This window comes from Barbatula barbatula, assembly GCF_947034865.1.
Source record: "Barbatula barbatula genome assembly, chromosome: 20".
Taxonomy (NCBI): domain Eukaryota; kingdom Metazoa; phylum Chordata; class Actinopteri; order Cypriniformes; family Nemacheilidae; genus Barbatula; species Barbatula barbatula.
Window position 1 is genome coordinate 9,593,414 of NC_136783.1, and position 17,446 is coordinate 9,610,859.

The window sequence follows — 17,446 nt, forward strand, 5'->3', positions numbered from 1 at the left end:
AATTTGAGATATCTTTAAATACTTTGCGTATGTGTGATGAGATAATTTTAGATATCTATGACATCATTACAGATATATCAAATAGAGTTTTGACTAGTCAAAACATATTTACAGATATCTCGAATCAGATTTTTTACTACCGCAATTATAATTGCAGATATCTCTAATTATCAATTTGACTAGTGAAATTATAATTATGACTTGTCGAAATACAATTGAAACTATCTAAAATATATTTTATGGATAGTCAAACCATAGGTTTATATGTCAAAACGGCTTGCCATAATAAGAGAGCTCTATAAAGGAATTAGAGAGTTCATCAATTGTATTTTTACTAGTAATAATTTAATTATAGAGCTCTCTAATCGGAATTGTTACTAGTAAAAATGTAATAATAGAGCTCTCTAATTTAATTCTTACTAGTAAAAATGCAATTACGACGAGTAACACTGGGAACAATTTAAGCTAATTCGGCTTACCATAGAACTTGTGACCTTGCATTTCTTTCAGCATGAGGTGGCCTTGCAAAACATGTACATTTGAAGCATTGTAGCTCATCAACAGTAGAAAAATAATACTGTGATAAGCTAATGTTGATGTAGTATAATTCTTTGAGGCAGAAATACTATGTTGGGATTTATTTCATTGCTGGTTATTACTGCAAAACCATGTCAGGTCAGTCAAGCCAACTTTATTTATATAGCGCTTTGTACAACTTTCATTTTTATAAAGCAGCTGTACATAAAACATGTTATCAAATCATTAAAGTTACACAAGTTTAAACTAGAAGCAGTGAGCACACAAAGAAAACAGACACGCTCACAGGTTCATACACACCCACGTGAATATACACACGCAAACACACACGCACACCCAGGAGCACACATACACACAGACACACCCACATGCAAAAAAACAACTTCACATGCACAAAGCACAATATACATACGCAAGCACGCACACACACAGGAGCACATATACACAAAGACGCACGAACACACACACACACACACATAAAACTCCACACACACAGGGCACAAATACATTCGCACGCACGCACGCACACACACACCCACATGCATAAACACAACTCCACACGCAGAGCACAAATACTGTGTTAAGATTGATTTAATTGGTTACATGATTTTGCTATAATGGCCACCCTTCTTGATATTGTTTTGTTTGTGTCATGATTTCGCCGCTTGTCTCACTACTCGATAATCATGACAGTTTGTAATTGTTTTTATATTTTGCATTTGATTTTTCAATTTAAAACAAACTTCATGCTGCAATATTTTATAAAGCATTTAATACTTTTTGATAGTTGAGTCCAATTGTTGTTTTTCAGCAACCATGGTAGTATTTTTGATTTTAATTTAATAAAATTAGTAATTCTTTTTACTTTAATATACACATATAGGAACACCATACTAATGTGTTTGACCACCTTTCGCCTTCAGAGCTGCCTTAATTCTATGTGGCATTGATTCAACAAGGTGCTGAAAGCATTCTTTAGAAATGTTGGCCCATGTTGATATGATAGCATCTTGCAGTTGATTGAGATTTGTGGGATGCACATCCAGGGCACGAAGCTCCAGTTCCACCACATCCCAAAGACGCTCTATTGGGTTGAGATCTGGTGACTGGGGGGCCATTTTAGTACAGTGAACTCATTGTCTATTCAAGAAACTAATTTGAAATGATTCGAGCTTTGTGACATGGTGCATTATCCTGCTGAAGCAGCCATCAGAGGTCACATGGTGGTCATAAAGGGATGGACATGTTCAGAAACAATGCTCAGGTAGGCCGTGGCATTTAAACGATGCCCAATTGGCTCTAAGGGGCAGATGGGTTTACGATGTTCTATGCATTATAAGTTTATGTTTCCTGTTGTTTTACTGTCAAAATATATTTATGAGTATTTTTATGCTGTGCTTGCTTTTAATCTTGAAAACTAGTTTGCAGGAGTGTGAAACAAGAGCTGTGAGGAATGCAGGAGCTGAGTTTAAGATAACAAGTGTGTGTGTGTGTGTGTGTGTGCGAAAGAATGTTCCTGTAGTTAATAACTTCAGCTGCAAGGCCAGGCTGTTTTCAAATCATGTTTTGCAGAAAACCAACAGTTTGCTGGGAAATGGAGTCCGATTAACGTGTCCCGAGGTGATTGGTTTCAGAGGAATGAACGCCCGCCCCAGGGCAGGGGAGGAGCCTGAAAAGAGAAACGACGTCAAATGTTTTAAATATCTGTGAACCGGAAGTCTCGTGGTTGTTTTGTCTTACTCATGTATATGAGAAGCAACCCCAGCTGGAAAGAAACTTTTAAATCTGATGAATAAACTCTATTACTTTTAAAACAATTTGTTCCCTTCATCCTTCCAAATTTTGAACATGCAGGACTAGTAAATACCTATAGTCCTACAGGGCCTAAAGTGTGCCAAGAAAACATCAGCATTACACACTCACCATCAGCCTGCACATTGGTAACAAGGCATAATGGATCCATTTTTCATTCTGTTTACGCCAAATTCTGAAGTTGCTCTTCTATCAGCTTAAATCAGTCGGCCCATTCTCCTCTGACCTCTAGCATCAACAAGACATTTTCACCCACAGGACTGCCACATACTAGATGTTTTTCCCTTTTCACACCATTCTTTGTAAACCCTAGAAATGGTTGTGCGTAACTGAGCAGATTGTGAAATACTCAGACCGTCCCGTCTTGCACCAACATCCATGCCACGCTCAAAATTGCTTATCACCTTTCTTTCCCATTCTGACATTCAGTTTGGAGTTTAGGAGATTGTCTTAACCAGGACCACACCCCAACTGCATTGAAGCAACTGCCATGTGATTGGTTGATTAGATAATTGCATTAATGAGAAATTGAACAGGTGTTCCTAATAATACTTTAGGTGAGCATATATATATATATATATATATATATATATATATATATATATATATATATATATATATATATATACAATTAAAGTGTGCAAAAATTTCACCTTTACTAAAAATATTTAGTTAGATTAAAAAAAATACTTATTACTTATTACGCTTAAGTAATTTTTATGTAGAATAATCAAATTAGATTTACATAACTTTCTTATTACATGGAGGTAAAACAAATAGATTTATTCACAATTTCAAATTAAATTTACCAAAAAACTGAATATATTTCACGTGGTTTCAGGAGTAAAATGTACTTGAAACTGAATGCAAAAAAACTTGCGATAAAAATGTAAATCCTACAAATAGGTTTTTGTATTATTCAATAATTTTTCATCATGACGTTATGTACTTACCTAAATGTACTTTATGAACTGAATAAATCTTAGTTGACATTATTGATAGTGTAGAACATCCTGTCAAGGGAAAATCTTTATGTACATAAATGTAATGATCCAGAGAGGAAGATATGGTCTCCTCACTGACAATAAAATGAAAAACAGTGCGTCAGAGTACGTCTCCATCTTATTTGAATCAATAATACATTTTTAAACCATGTTAACACAATTGATTTTAACTTTTATAAGATGGTTAAAAAACAGTTATTACATGTACTTGACCTGGTTCATTTCTGCAAACCATAGTCTGTGTTTGTTGTTTTCTCTGTAATTGCTATTTAAGTGCTTTTTCTTGATCATTTATTGAATTTCCCAGGACTGGTTCCATTTACTGTCATGTCTGACGTAGTCTGTAAGCATATGCTCCTACCGAGTGGTACTTATCTGATATTATGGATAAACAGTCTTTTTAACTGAGAAATTAAATATAAAAGGAACTGAATATGGCGTTGGATAACAGATCTGTAAACCTGGTGTTGGACCGTGTTCTGGCTTGTGACTATTCAGGTAATGTATTTATTTAAATATTCTTAACACGTTACTGTGCAAAAGTTAAGGGTCACATATACATTCATAAACTCAAAATAACACAAGTGTATCGTTGGGAATTATATTGTAAATAAAAAAATTAGGGTTCGAATCCAAAATAAATTACATAATATTTGTTTGTGTAATATGCATATTCATTTTGTTTTTATAAAAACAAACACATACATTTAAGTAATATAACATTTAAAAATGTATAAACATTTAAATTCAACTCAAATTACACTTAACCTATAACCAGTCATGTGTGTTTTATCCTAAAACTAGTCTAGTTATCTGTAAATTCTTATTACAAACTAACACTTTAAACAATTGCAGAATGATGGCCAGATGTATTGCATTGGCAGTAACAGTGATGCTGGTGGTGGCGTGTGTGGCCTCTCCTCTCTCTGAAGATGCTCCAGTGAGCACCAATGAGTCCACACTACAGTCTGACCGGACGTTACCTGAGACACGTGTGAGACGGTCACCTCTGCCTGAGGATCAGCGAGAGCTCATATCCCGGCAGATTTTACAGGCACTGTCAGGTATGTTTCTATAAAAATACCTCATCTGTATCTGTGAGAGACATGATTACATTCTTCCTGTTCTGTTCCAGAGATCATTCAGAAAGAGGACTGCATTAAGGATTATCAAGGCTGGGTAGATTTTGGGCGCCGGAGTACAGACTAAAAATGTCATTGTGATTCCAGATTTGACGTCGTCTTACTCAGGCAATAGATATCAAGGTTATATTTTCACATGTTCTTTAGGATGATTTTATGTAGAATACAGTTTTCATAGACTGGTTCACAAATAAAACTTGCCTCATCTCTGTCAATAAATTATGTCTGAATGCAAGTCTACATTTTCGCGTTGTGTCAATTTCAACATTCATGCATTTAAAAAAGGGAAAATTGAGTTACACACATAACAGAGAAAATAAGAACATTCAGGAAAAATACAGTGATTTTTTTATTCCCACGTAACACATTGTTTTACAGTGTCCAGGATTATTTACATACAGTGAGTTCAAGGGCTTCACTACAATGTGGGACAAGTAAACGGCTTTGTGAAAATACTATTTGCTCAAGCTTGCAATGTGTTTATCAATTCTTAACATATTCTACAAGTGTGACAGGTGTGGTTTACCACTGCTTATTTTATTTTAAATATATTAATTTCAATATTAACTTTAAATATTTATTCTATGATTCTGGATAAGACTACTCTTTCACGCCCTCAACAGACGGCACTAAATATTTCATTTTAATCTCATGTCCTTCAAGTACAAAATGTTGATAAAACAGCAGTCACATCGATTTTGGATGAAGATGAATGTATATATAATCAACTGATAATCGTGTGTTCGTGTCTCTCGAGCACTTAACTGAAGAGAAACGTCATCACTGTTTACTAACTGACTGAATTCTTGCATCCCCGATTCTGACAAAACGATATAAATAATTCAAACGTACTGGTGAAAATGTGTTTGTGTGACATTGAAATGATTCCCGGCTTGCACATACACTACATAACCTCACATAATGTACCATGCATTCTCTGGGAATAAAAGAAGATTTGAACGTTCAGAAAAGTGCTGCTATAAACAAACATTTCTCAGATCTGATGCTTGGTTGGCAGCAAGCAAAGCAGAAGTCAGATATGGTGCGTTTTTCTGTAGTGTTGCTACAAAACAACATTTACACACATTAAAACACAGTGATTCCAAGAAAGATGGTGACACAGATTCTCTACAAGAGAGGACATGTTTCAAAAATGTACAGCAATTCCCTTCTTAAGAGACACCCTATGAACATGAATGTACAAAAACAAATGTATTTGACTTTCTGGTTTAGTCTATATACTATATAACCAGTGCCACAAACATTAAATAAAACATAATCTCTAAAGACGCAAGCAACCCGAAATGTCTTTCAGTCAATATGGCTTTTAACAATGCCCCATAATAAATGGGAATAAATCAGCTGCGTGCCAAAAGGAAAATGATGTGCAGAATGCCTCTTTTAATGCTCTGAGAGCTTCACGTGGGACTGTTATTTGAGTCCGGCGTCTCTTTCCTACTAAAATCCACCAAGCCTCGTACAACCACTTTATAGAGGCCCAGACTTCTGAGTTTTTCCACAAGATTGAGGCTGAAAATGCTCTGATGCGTCTGTTGTCGGTTTCTTTGTTCAGTACTACCAAAGTCTGAGGTTGTGGTGTGAGCGGCCAGGGCTTTCTGAGTGAGAGGAGAGATGGGTCGGGTGGAAGCTGAGATCCCGTGCTCTGAAACCAGCTGCAGCAGGCCGAGGGATGAAGGGTTGGCATATGGGTGGATGTGCGCTGGGGACCCAGAGAACGGCTGGAAGCCTGATGAAGTCATCATGTGCTCACAGCTCCCACAAGCGGACGCACTGCGGGGCCGACCGCTGGGGGAAAAGGGAAAGACTCCATGTGAGACCCCAGCAAAAACACATCAAGCATGTTTGGTATGAAACAGATATTATTATGCTTACAAATAAATGGAAGATGATACAGGTTTTAAAACTAGAGAATGCATTTAATGATAGTTTTAATAAATAACATGCACAATGTAGTGTTAGTATATTAATTATTTGGTTTTTAATAAAACATAACTGTCTTTGACAAGCCTTGTGTTATATATTACAATATGCAATATAATAGCACTCCCCTCACACCTAAACCTACAGTTGGGTTCAAACGTCTCAGGCCATATTGAGATCTGATATTCAAAATGTATTTTCATTTTAAACCATTGGCTGATATCTACAGTAGTCTGAGACTTTTGAACCCCAGTGTACGTACTGTATGTAAAGGAGAGAAGACTGAATTTTTGACAAAAATCTTGATAAAATGTTTTGTTAATGAGAAAGTAATAAAGCCCAAGGTTAGAAAAATAAGTGAGTTAGATTTCCTGAAGTTTATAGTTATGAAATGATCCTAGTATTTTTTTAATCATGCCTGACACTTCTTACGTTATGGAAGATGATATTATAACTGTACAAAGAGCCGGTTCCAACGTTTCCTGTTATACAGGGAGGAAGGGACAATAAACATAAGAGAATAGGAAAATTACTCTGGGGTATATACTAGATGAAAATGTGGAAGCATTTTTGTCTTGTTTTCTAGTATCTTAAAATTCTCAATACATTTAGATAATAAATAGATTTACCCGACAAGGAAGGTAACATAATAAGTAAGATTATGTTTAAAACAGGCAAAAATAAATCTGCCAATGGTGTAAGAAAAATAATCTTGATTTAGGTATGTAAATTAGTTCAATATTATTTTTCCTTATTGGCAAATGGGGACTAACTATAAATCACGACTAAATATCTTGGATCACTTTCCTTGTCAAGTAAATGTATCTTGATTTAAGATTTTTTTGATAACATGCTTAGTAATAACAAGACAGTAAGGGCAAAATCATCAGCCACAGTTACATTTTGTACCATGTGTGCAAAAAATCCTAAAACTAATCTCAGTGTCTTATTCTATGAAATTGTCATTTAAAGCCATTTTAATGAATGGACGACAATTCCGAAACAGATATTATGAGAACGAGTGTCTTACCTGTTGGAGAAGGAGGACAGGAGAACAGAGGGATGAAGGATCTGACAGCTACTGGTGGGGTGTGTGGGACAGTTGTGAGGGATGTTAAGTCCGCATGAAGTGACTGCGGTGATGTGAGGAAACACAAACCCACACTAACATTTAACTACTGTATGAACTATGCACCTACAGTATCTATAGCTCTACAAGAAAGCAAGGAGGGTGAAAACCATGATAATAGCCATGGACATGAAGCCATGTATAAAAACATTCAATTCAAATTTGTTAAACCGAACAAAAAAATCTATTTGGAAACGCCTTCACTTTAAGATAATCCAGATAAATGTTGTGTTGTTGCAGGTGAATGCTTCTTACCAACGGTGCCATGAAGGAGGTTTGGAAATTTGGACGGATCCGGCTCATCCTCCTCCAGGTCGTTGAGGCTGTAGACATGCTGAAGATCTGTGTCCAGCTCTCTGAAGTCTTTGGTGAGGACACCGGGCCGTGGCTGAAGGATGCCTCCAAGATTGGGCTTCGCAAGTTGTTGCCATTGGTGCAGAGTGACTGAACCTGCCGACAACAGCAAGAAAACAAACTAAACTTTCCTCTTAGAAAGAAATGTGACTGGAGGGAATTTAAAAGTTCCTCTTAGAAAACACTTGATAGTATGTAATCTCTGTCTGCTCACCCTCCAGCGGCTTTACTATCTGCAGACGTTCAGGCAGGTACGAGCGGGAGGATCCTGATCCAGACGAGTGTGTAGAGGTACCGGAGTAATTGGTTCCTGTGGATACGACACTGTCATTTGGCGTCAGGAATCCACTGGATCCACCTCCGCTGCTTCTGCTCTGCAGGGCGTGCAGTTTCCTCTCTCTCTCCACCTCGAAGAACGGCCGCTCTGACGTGTGGTTCTCCTGTCGCTCTGAGAGAGACCGCAGCGCTGCCTCTAAATCCTGCCCGCCCGGTGTCCCAGGCTCGCCCAAACGCTTTAACTCCTGCAGTCTGTGTGTGAAATATGTGTTATCATTCATAATCATTTTGTAGAGTGAAAATCACAAACATACATTACTGACAACACACTGACCCATGATCCTCTGCGTGTTTCGGAGGAGAGTGTTTATCTTCTAAGTTGACACTGGAAGAGTCGTATTCGTAATAACTGGTATGTGGCGTACTGATTCGACTTGAGCGCAATGATGAAGGACTCGAACCGGGGACCATAGGAGACTGGCTTTGAGAACGCAGCCGAGTCACCTGATTGGCTACTTTCACCGTCTCAAACACGCGCAATGGGTGATTCCTGCGACAGAAATGTCATGGTCATTTACGTGAACCATGTGTTGGGTATAGATAACAAACATAGTCAGGTGTACTGAGTTTGTGACTGACTTGTATTCAGTGGGTGCCGGACTGTCGAGGCCTTTCCGGAAGGTTCCTTCGATCTCAGCTGCAAGTGAGTCCATCGGGAAGATGGCAGCCAGGGTGCTGTAACGCTGCACGGTGCTGTTAGGAAGACTCTTATTACGCAGGTTCTTTATATCTTCCCTTGCTTCGTGTAACATATCCTCACATTCAGAATATCTCTCCTGCAGTTCCTTCAGCTGCCACCAGAGGGAGACATCGATTTGTCAATGATAATATCACATCTTAGCAGCACATTAGAATGATCATTTTATGCTGTTAAATTAAAACTTAATGTTTAATTGTGATAGGAGCGCCATTTTAAAATATCACAAAAGAGTATTAATCTTACAAGACAACACATGTCAGGAAAAACAATTGAAAAGTAGCACACTAGTGGCCAGAAATCTGAATGCGATATTTGAACAATATTTATTTTTAATGACTCAGAAGGTGACGCATTAAAATGTGAGAAGTTTGGCACAAAGTGAATATAACATAGCACTTGGTTAAGGTATTTATTTTACAACCATCAGAAAAGGTAAATAAATTAATAAATAAAGATTTATTTCAAGAAAGAGATAGTGTTGCACCATTGTTTCATTCAACAAAAATATTTGGGAATAGAGAGAATGCATAGAAATTCGTTATTTTGTTGATAATTTCTTGTTTCTGACTACAGTAGTTTATTGTAATTTTTTACCATTTTGTTGGCAAGCCTTAAATTCTTCAGTTTACACAACAAGCAGCTATGCAACATGCATATAACATTTTCAATACATATTTCATAATATACAGTATTTGAATGAAGGGTGAAGACTTCCCTTTTTTTGCCACTACTGTACTGTAATGTGTGGTCTAATACTGAGGAAATCAGTTGAGCTTTTATTAAATAAAGAGCCATTAAAAATGCTTGTCATCTTTGTTTTTAACATCTGTGGTGATTTGAAGTGAGGATCTTACCTCGGTTTTAAGCTGTGACTGCATTTCTCGTGAGGCGTTCAGATGTTGGGTCAGCTCTTCGTTCTCAGAGGTGAGCTAAAGAAATAAGGTTGATTATAAAGAAATATATAGTAATCAAATAATTCTGCACCACATCTTCTATATTTTTTAAAGTGTGCGTTTGTGGTGTTCGTGCATGTGTAAGGTGTCTAACCCCTTTGCAGCGCTGTTCCAGGTCAACTATCTGTCCCAGAAGACCACTAATCTCCTCTTGTTGTCTTAATGAATCTTCCACCCTTCGTGCCAACTCTTCCGACAGTGATACGACCTGCTTACTCACAGTCGCTGGCGAGAGAGTCGAAAAAGAACAGGAATCGTGAGTATGTTATGGAGAAAACTTCTATGTGATATTGAATGATGAGCTGGACATTATGGGTAATGTAGTTTACTCACAGAGCTCATCCACACACACCAACATAAGCCGCTGTTCTTGTTCCTCATAATTGTTGGTCTCATATGTTAACTCATCAGCCTGAAAGATAAATTATAGATATTAAAACACTAATATGTGACATAGTACTGATGATTACCGACCAGTTTGTTTGTATTTTTTGGGACAGTGGGTCTTATTAGCTAACATGCATCTGTGATTAACATTTTCACCCAGAAATCATGATTTATAAATACATTTCCAAATTTTTTTCAATGAAGAATTATGCACAGATATGCAAAAAAACTGAATCCTCATGACCTTAGAAAAAGGTGTTAATATGTATACATATTATTAACCGAAATTAATCACTATTAACTACGAGCTATATTTACTTCACCTCTGAGCGCAATTTGAAGTTCTCCTCCTCCAAACCCTTGAGTTTCTGTTGCAGAAAGTCATAATTTACATAGCTGCTGAGACACGTTGATGAATCACTCCGTATCTGTGTATCTTTTCGAAGTCTGAAAAAAAAGTAAGAAACTAGTATCATAGAATCAACACCTTGATAACTCTGTGTGTGTGTGTGTGTGTGTGTGTGTGTGTGTTTGTTTGTTTGTTTGTTTGTTTGTTTGTTTGTTTGTTTGTGTGTTTGTTACACTTACACAGATTCTGTGGCATGCTCGAGATCTTCTGTGCTGGCATAAAAGTGCAGGAGATCATCTCTCATAGAGAGCTCATGACGCAGCTGTGCTATCTGTAAGAACATATCCAGAATCAGTGTTAAAGTGTATACAGGAAAAAAAAGTGAGTGCATCAATCTGTGACATCTTTCAGTATAAAACAGACATAAAATAGAAATCTTATAGTAAAGACTAGCATTTTTAAAATGTATGCTGTATAGGGAGAGAGTGCAGGACACCTTCTCTATTTGTTTATTTATCATGACCTCTAAGTAGTAATTTAATGACCTCTTCCTGGGCAAATTCCAGCTGTTCGTCCAGTAGTTTGTTGCGTTCAGTCAGTTCTTTATTTTGATTGAGCAGCGATTGGCCAATCCGGGCTGCCAATTCCAGATCCCTCTCTTTCTACAGAGAAACACCATCATATGTGGGACTTTTATTATGTCATGAGTGGAAGAACAATGCCATAATTTACACCACCAACTAACATGTGTGAGATTGTCTCTCACCTCATCAAGCAAATGTGTAACTGCCTCGATATCATGATAAGTCTTTGTGATCTGACCAACTCTCTCTGAGCACAGCACTGCAGAGGAAAAGAAGAGTGGAGACAACAGGGTTAACAGTGAGGTACAGTGGAGCCAACAGGGTTAAGAGCAAGATACAGATGAGACAACAGGGTTGACTGTGAGATACAGTAGAGGCAACAGGGCTAACAATGAGATACAGTAGAGACAACGGGGTGGACTATAAGATACAGTAGAGGCAACAGGGTTGAGAGCGAGATACAGATGAGACAACAGGGTTGACAGTGAGATACAGTGGAGACAACAGGGCTAACAATGAGATACAGTAGAGACAACGGGGTGGACTATAAGATACAGTAGAGGCAACAGGGTTGAGAGCGAGATACAGATGAGACAACAGGGTTGACAGTGAGATACAGTGGAGACAAAAGGGATAACAATGAGATACAGTAGAGACAACAGGGCTGACTATGATATACAGTAGAGTCAACAGGGTTGACTATGATATACAGTAGAGACAACAGGGTTGACTATGATATACAGTAGAGACAACAGGGCTGACTATGAGATACAGTAGAGACAACAAGGTTGACAATGAGATACAGTAGAGACAAAAGGGTTGACAGCGAGATACAGTAGAGACAACAGGGTTGACTGTGAGATACAGTAGAGACAACAGGGTTGACTATGATATACAGTAGAGACAACAGGGTTGACTCTGAGATACAGTAGAGACAACAGGGTTGACTATGATATACAGTAGAGACAACAGGGTTGACTCTGAGATACAGTAGAGACAACAGGGTTGACTATGATATACAGTAGAGACAACAGGGTTGACTATGATATACAGTAGAGACAACAGGGTTGACTCTGAGATACAGTAGAGACAACAGGGCTGACTATGAGATACAGTAGAGACAACAAGGTTGACAATGAGATACAGTAGAGACAAAAGGGTTGACAGCGAGATACAGTAGAGACAACATGGTTGACTGTGAGATACAGTAGAGACAACAGGGTTGACTATGATATACAGTAGAGACAACAGGGTTGAGAGCGAGATACAGATGAGACAACAGGGTTGACAGTGAGATACAGTAGAGACAATAGGGCTAACTATGATATACAGTAGAAACAACAGGGCTGACTATGATATAGAGTAGAGACAACATGGCTGACTATGAGATACAGTAGAGACAACAGGGTTGACTATGATATACAGTAGAGACAACAGGGTTGACTATGATATACAGTAGAGACAACAGGGTTGAGAGTGAGATACAGATGAGACAACAGGGTTGACAGTGAGATACAGTAGAGACAACAGGGCTAACTATGATATACAGTAGAAACAACAGGGCTGACTATGATATACAGTAGAGACAACATGGCTGACTATGAGATACAATAGAGACAACAGGGTTGACTGTGTGATACAGTAGAGAAAACAGGGTTAAGAGTGAGATACAGATGAGACAACAGGGTTGACTGTGAGAAACAGTAGAGACAACAGGGTTGACTCTGAGATACAGTAGAGACAACAAGGTTGACAATGAGATACGGTAGAGACAAAAGGGTTGACAGCGAGATACAGTAGAGTCAACAGGGTTGACTGTGAGATACAGTAGAGACAACAGGGCTAACTATGATATACAGTAGAAACAACAGGGCTGACTATGAGATACAATAGAGACAACAGGGTTGACTGTGAGAAACAGTAGAGACAACAGGGTTGACTGTGAGAAACAGTAGAGACAACAGGGTTGACTCTGAGATACAGTAGAGACAACAAGGTTGACAATGAGATACAGTAGAGACAAAAGGGTTGACAGCGAGATACAGTAGAGTCAACAGGGTTGACTGTGAGATACAGTAGAGACAACAGGGTTGACTTTGAGATACAGTAGAGACAACAGGGTTGACAGCGAGATACAGTAGAGTCAACAGGGTTGACTGTGAGATACAGTAGAGACAAAAGGGTTGACAGCGAGATACAGTAGAGTCAACAGGGTTGACTGTGAGATACAGTAGAGACAACAGGGCTAACTATGATATACAGTAGAAACAACAGGGCTGACTATGATATACAGTAGAGACAGCATGGCTGACTATGAGATACAATAGAGACAACAGGGTTGACTGTGAGAAACAGTAGAGACAACAGGGTTGACTGTGAGAAACAGTAGAGACAACAGGGTTGACTCTGAGATACAGTAGAGACAACAAGGTTGACAATGAGATACAGTAGAGACAAAAGGGTTGACAGCGAGATACAGTAGAGTCAACAGGGTTGACTGTGAGATACAGTAGAGACAACAGGGTTGACTGTGAGATACAGTAGAGACAACAGGGTTGACTTTGAGATACAGTAGAGACAACAATGCTGACTATGAGATACAGTAGAGACAACAAGGTTGACAATGAGATACAGTAGAGACAAAAGGGTTGACAGCAAGATACAGTAGAGACAACAGGGTTGACTGTGAGATACAGTAGAGACAACAGGGTTGACTGTGAGATACAGTAGAGACAACAAGGTTGACTGTGAGATACAGTAGAGACAACAGGGTTGACTGTGAGATACAGTAGAGACAAAAGGGTTGACAGTGAGATACAGTAGAGACAACAGGGTTGACTGTGAGATACAGTAGAGACAACAATGCTGACTATGAGATACAGTAGAGACAACAAGGTTGACAATGAGATACAGTAGAGACAAAAGGGTTGACAGCGAGATACAGTAGAGACAACAGGGTTGACTGTGAGAAACAGTAGAGACAACAGGATTGACAGTAAAAACCAAAAGTGTTGACAACAGCAAAAGGCTTCATGATACAAGTATTAGAATGAAAAAATATCTTGAATAATTATGGAGTAATGTATGTACAATATATTTAAAATAAGTATGGGTTCATTTGATCGATTGTAACATGTTTCACTTCATGTTTGGACACGATTTATAGCATATGTATTTAACAAATAGTGAAATTAGTGGAATAGTGGTTGTTGTGAATATATAGGCATAAATTACATTTGTTTGAATGTACAGGCGCATTACACAGCACTGCAGAGGCAAAGTGAGCCAGCCAAGACAAAGCTAGACACAGACAGTCTGTGCATTCAAGAACACGGTGTCTCCTACCCTGATCCTTATTAAGAGTTAAATCTCTCATTCTCAGAGCTACTCACAAATACCAATTTTTCCAGATATTTTTGTATAATTCAACAACAATAATTATTTTACTTAAATTACTGAGTTTATTTCTTACATAAATGCACTGAAGATTTCTGCTTCTTTCGTATATTTAAACTGGTGTTTTCACTTGATGTCTTTCCTTGAGGCATAACAAAGCTCAGCAGGAATTGACTTTGCTAAAAGAGCTTGACAGAGATTCATAGCACTGCAGCTTGGCACAGCAGACTCCACATAATTGAAAGATTTAACCTTCAACACTTAAACACTCTGAAATGTACGGGAGAAATGAACAAGAGAACAAATCAATTCCAGGGCAAAGAAATATCTTCCCTACAGGTTAGACAGCAGGTGTGTCATTCAAGTACAAGCTACATGCACATACAGGCTTTGACAGCTGCAATAATTTATATGTACGAGGAAAATTAAGTTTTGACTTGCTATCTGCCGTTTAAAGTAGTTTAATATGCTTTCCACAACAGCAATTATTAAATAGTCTATAAGTTTGAAGGTTCCGTATCTTCAATGACTCTCTATGGCCCTTCTAAACCAAACCCAAATAGCAGAAGCTAATAATGGTAACAACAGCTTAAAGTGTATATCCACAAACTAAAAATCTTAATGAGTCAAAAATGTATTATATATATCAAATATCATATATCATCAATAATAAGGTTCTTTCTTGAAGTTTCTCTGAAATAACCTTTGAGCTACTGTCTAATTTAAATAATTATAATTATAAATGATAAAAAACACCTGACCATTTCATCTCACAAGATAGCAAAATAAATAATTACACGTATAAGGCAAAGACGTCAAAGGGTGTGCATTCAATCAAACAATAATAAGATGCCAACATGGACAGGTTGTGCCATTCCCTCAGTATTGATACAGTATTTTCAAGATAACACAACATTATATAAAAAATACAAACACAGACAAGCTAACCAGATGTGAAATAATAATAATAATATCATGTCATCTTACATAATTTCACATTAATACTTAAGTATATTTTTGCTCATCTACAGTGTAATATATTTATATAATCTTGTTTGGCTTTAGGGACTTTTTGTTTACTTCTGTATCGCTGTGGATGTCCAATGTCACTTGTGGCTCCTGAAACGGATGAATTTCGTCAGCAAGTATAAAGTGTGTGTTTGTAAGTGTCATGTGCCTATTCTTCACATGTCCTGGCCGATGGCCGAGTCTGCTAAATCTGCTCAACACACCTGAAAGGAGTTCAGTTCAGCTGTGATTTACGTCACTGACTGAATAAAGGACATAAGGATAGTAAGAACATAACCCACACTACAAGCTCCACTGATCTTCTGTATTCAGGATAAGTGACAGGACAGATTAAAGTGATTAACAGAATTAAGGGCCGTCCTACATCTTTCTATACATCAAGCCAGAAAAACCCAAGTGCACGGTTAAACTTAATTTCTAGCTTTCTATAATTTCTATAAATAAGAAAGTAATAAAAACAGACATTTTAAGACCTTCTTAGAGTTTTTCCCTTTAATGAATGTGAGATGTGATTGTGCATAATGTAAATAAAGGTGCAGGAAAATCTAGCACACGTCAAACAAAGGTTATCTGCGATTTATCTGAAACATTTCAAACACGTATCACACGTTCCACGTATTCACAAGGTCAAAACTGTCAATCAAAAACCTAAGCAGAAAATATGTATAAATATGTATAAATGTAAGAACATTTAGTGTCAACTTCAGTTGATCTTTCTTCGTAATTTCTGTAAATTTACTTTCACATTGTTAACATTAATGCTGCCTTATTAGTTTACCACACTGTCCCTTTCATTTCATTTGTCACTTTTATTTCATCACGTATCTGTTCACACTGTTGTCATTTTACAAAATACATATATACAATTACTTACAATTACATGATACTTTAAAACTGAAACTGATTGTGTTCTTGCACTTTCTTGTTTGTTTGTTTGAAACACACAGTGTGTGTGCAAGACCTTCTGCACATGAGGCTGCACATCACTACCACTGCAGTGTTTATGACCTTCATCTCCCTAACTCTTCCATCTTGGTTCCTTCACCTTCCCAAAACAACTCAACATCCGTTACCTTGTACCAGCTCTCTGCACAATCCATTATTGTCGGGTGCATCTTCCTCCTCAGTTTCTTCATCGTCCTCATCATGGCTTGTGCTGCTATCTCTCTCGCTCTCGTCCATTTCTGAAGTGCTCCAGACCTCTACATTCCCTTCCTCCATTTCTGAACCTCAGCTCTACTGCGGTCCCCTCTGTGCGATGCAGTCTGTCCGTATCTCTCTCTCTCTCAGTCTGCTGTGTATGCTCAGCTAATTTTTGACACCGGGATCTGCATCCGTCTGTGTAAGTCTTCCTGAAATGCACCAATGCACAAGCGGCTGTGCGTTCTCAGTGCTGAAGTTGTTTTTAGATCTGTTGAAGTGCATGTGTGTCACTACTGCTGGTAACTGATGGCAGCTCAGACTCACCTGGCTGCACTGAGCCACAGGAGGAGCTCAACTGTGTGAGGAGGCCGGCCAAGGACAACTTGAGGAGATATGTGTTATATATCTAAGATTTGATCTTTTTTTGTGATATGGAGATGTGCTACTTGGGATTTTGGGTATTGTTGGGATTGTTATGAGGGAATTTATACCATTGATATTAAAAAGCTAGTGTTGTAGATAAAACACCCACCCCCGTGCAAAGAGAATATGGTATGATCCAGATTAATGTCATAATACTGCTGCAGGGAGACTCACACACAACAACACATATCCATGTGTGAATCTTACTGTCAAATGTTTTAGCATGT

At 37.9% G+C, this 17,446-nt stretch overlaps 2 protein-coding genes across 4 annotated transcripts; one reads left to right on the forward strand and one right to left on the reverse strand.

Moving 5' to 3' along the window:
* Positions 1-3,826: 3,826 nt before the first annotated feature.
* LOC306909062 (uncharacterized protein) lies at positions 3,827-4,562 on the forward strand (the record flags this gene model as incomplete). The annotated part of the gene is made up of 3 exons (XM_079482424.1): positions 3,827-3,851; positions 4,209-4,417; positions 4,489-4,562. Exons 2-3 carry the CDS (start codon positions 4,210-4,212, stop codon positions 4,560-4,562), a joined length of 282 nt encoding a protein of 93 aa, XP_079338550.1. The 5' UTR covers positions 3,827-3,851; position 4,209.
* Positions 4,563-4,822: 260 nt separating this feature from the next.
* On the reverse strand, positions 4,823-17,131 carry hap1 (huntingtin associated protein 1). 3 transcript variants are annotated; one of them, XM_079482399.1, is made up of 15 exons: positions 16,727-17,131; positions 11,411-11,487; positions 11,190-11,306; positions 10,884-10,975; positions 10,619-10,742; positions 10,242-10,320; positions 10,003-10,133; positions 9,810-9,884; positions 8,835-9,046; positions 8,530-8,745; positions 8,134-8,447; positions 7,821-8,015; positions 7,467-7,569; positions 6,869-6,918; positions 4,833-6,301 (listed from the first exon to the last, which is right to left on the reverse strand). In XM_079482399.1, the coding sequence occupies exons 1-14, from the start codon at positions 16,872-16,874 to the stop codon at positions 6,885-6,887; spliced, it is 1,917 nt and encodes a 638-aa protein (XP_079338525.1). In that variant the 5' UTR covers positions 16,875-17,131; the 3' UTR covers positions 4,833-6,301; positions 6,869-6,884. The 3 variants fall into 3 exon arrangements, with proteins under 3 accessions (XP_079338526.1, XP_079338524.1, XP_079338525.1); XM_079482398.1 differs by lacking the exon at positions 6,869-6,918 and having other exon boundaries at positions 4,827-6,301; positions 16,727-16,965; XM_079482400.1 differs by lacking the exons at positions 6,869-6,918; positions 7,467-7,569 and having other exon boundaries at positions 4,823-6,301; positions 16,727-17,101.
* Positions 17,132-17,446: the final 315 nt, after the last annotated feature.

Coding starts and splice junctions, on each gene's coding strand:
- hap1 (XM_079482398.1), bottom strand. CDS start 16,874: ATGGAGGAAGGGAATGTAGAGGTCTGGAGCACTTCAGAAATGGACGAG. Junction 11,307..11,410: donor TTACACATTTGCTTGATGAG/GTGAGAGACAAT, acceptor GTTTCTCTGTAG/AAAGAGAGGGATCTGGAATT. Junction 6,302..7,466: donor CTGTCCTCCTTCTCCAACAG/GTAAGACACTCG, acceptor CTTTTCCCCCAG/CGGTCGGCCCCGCAGTGCGT.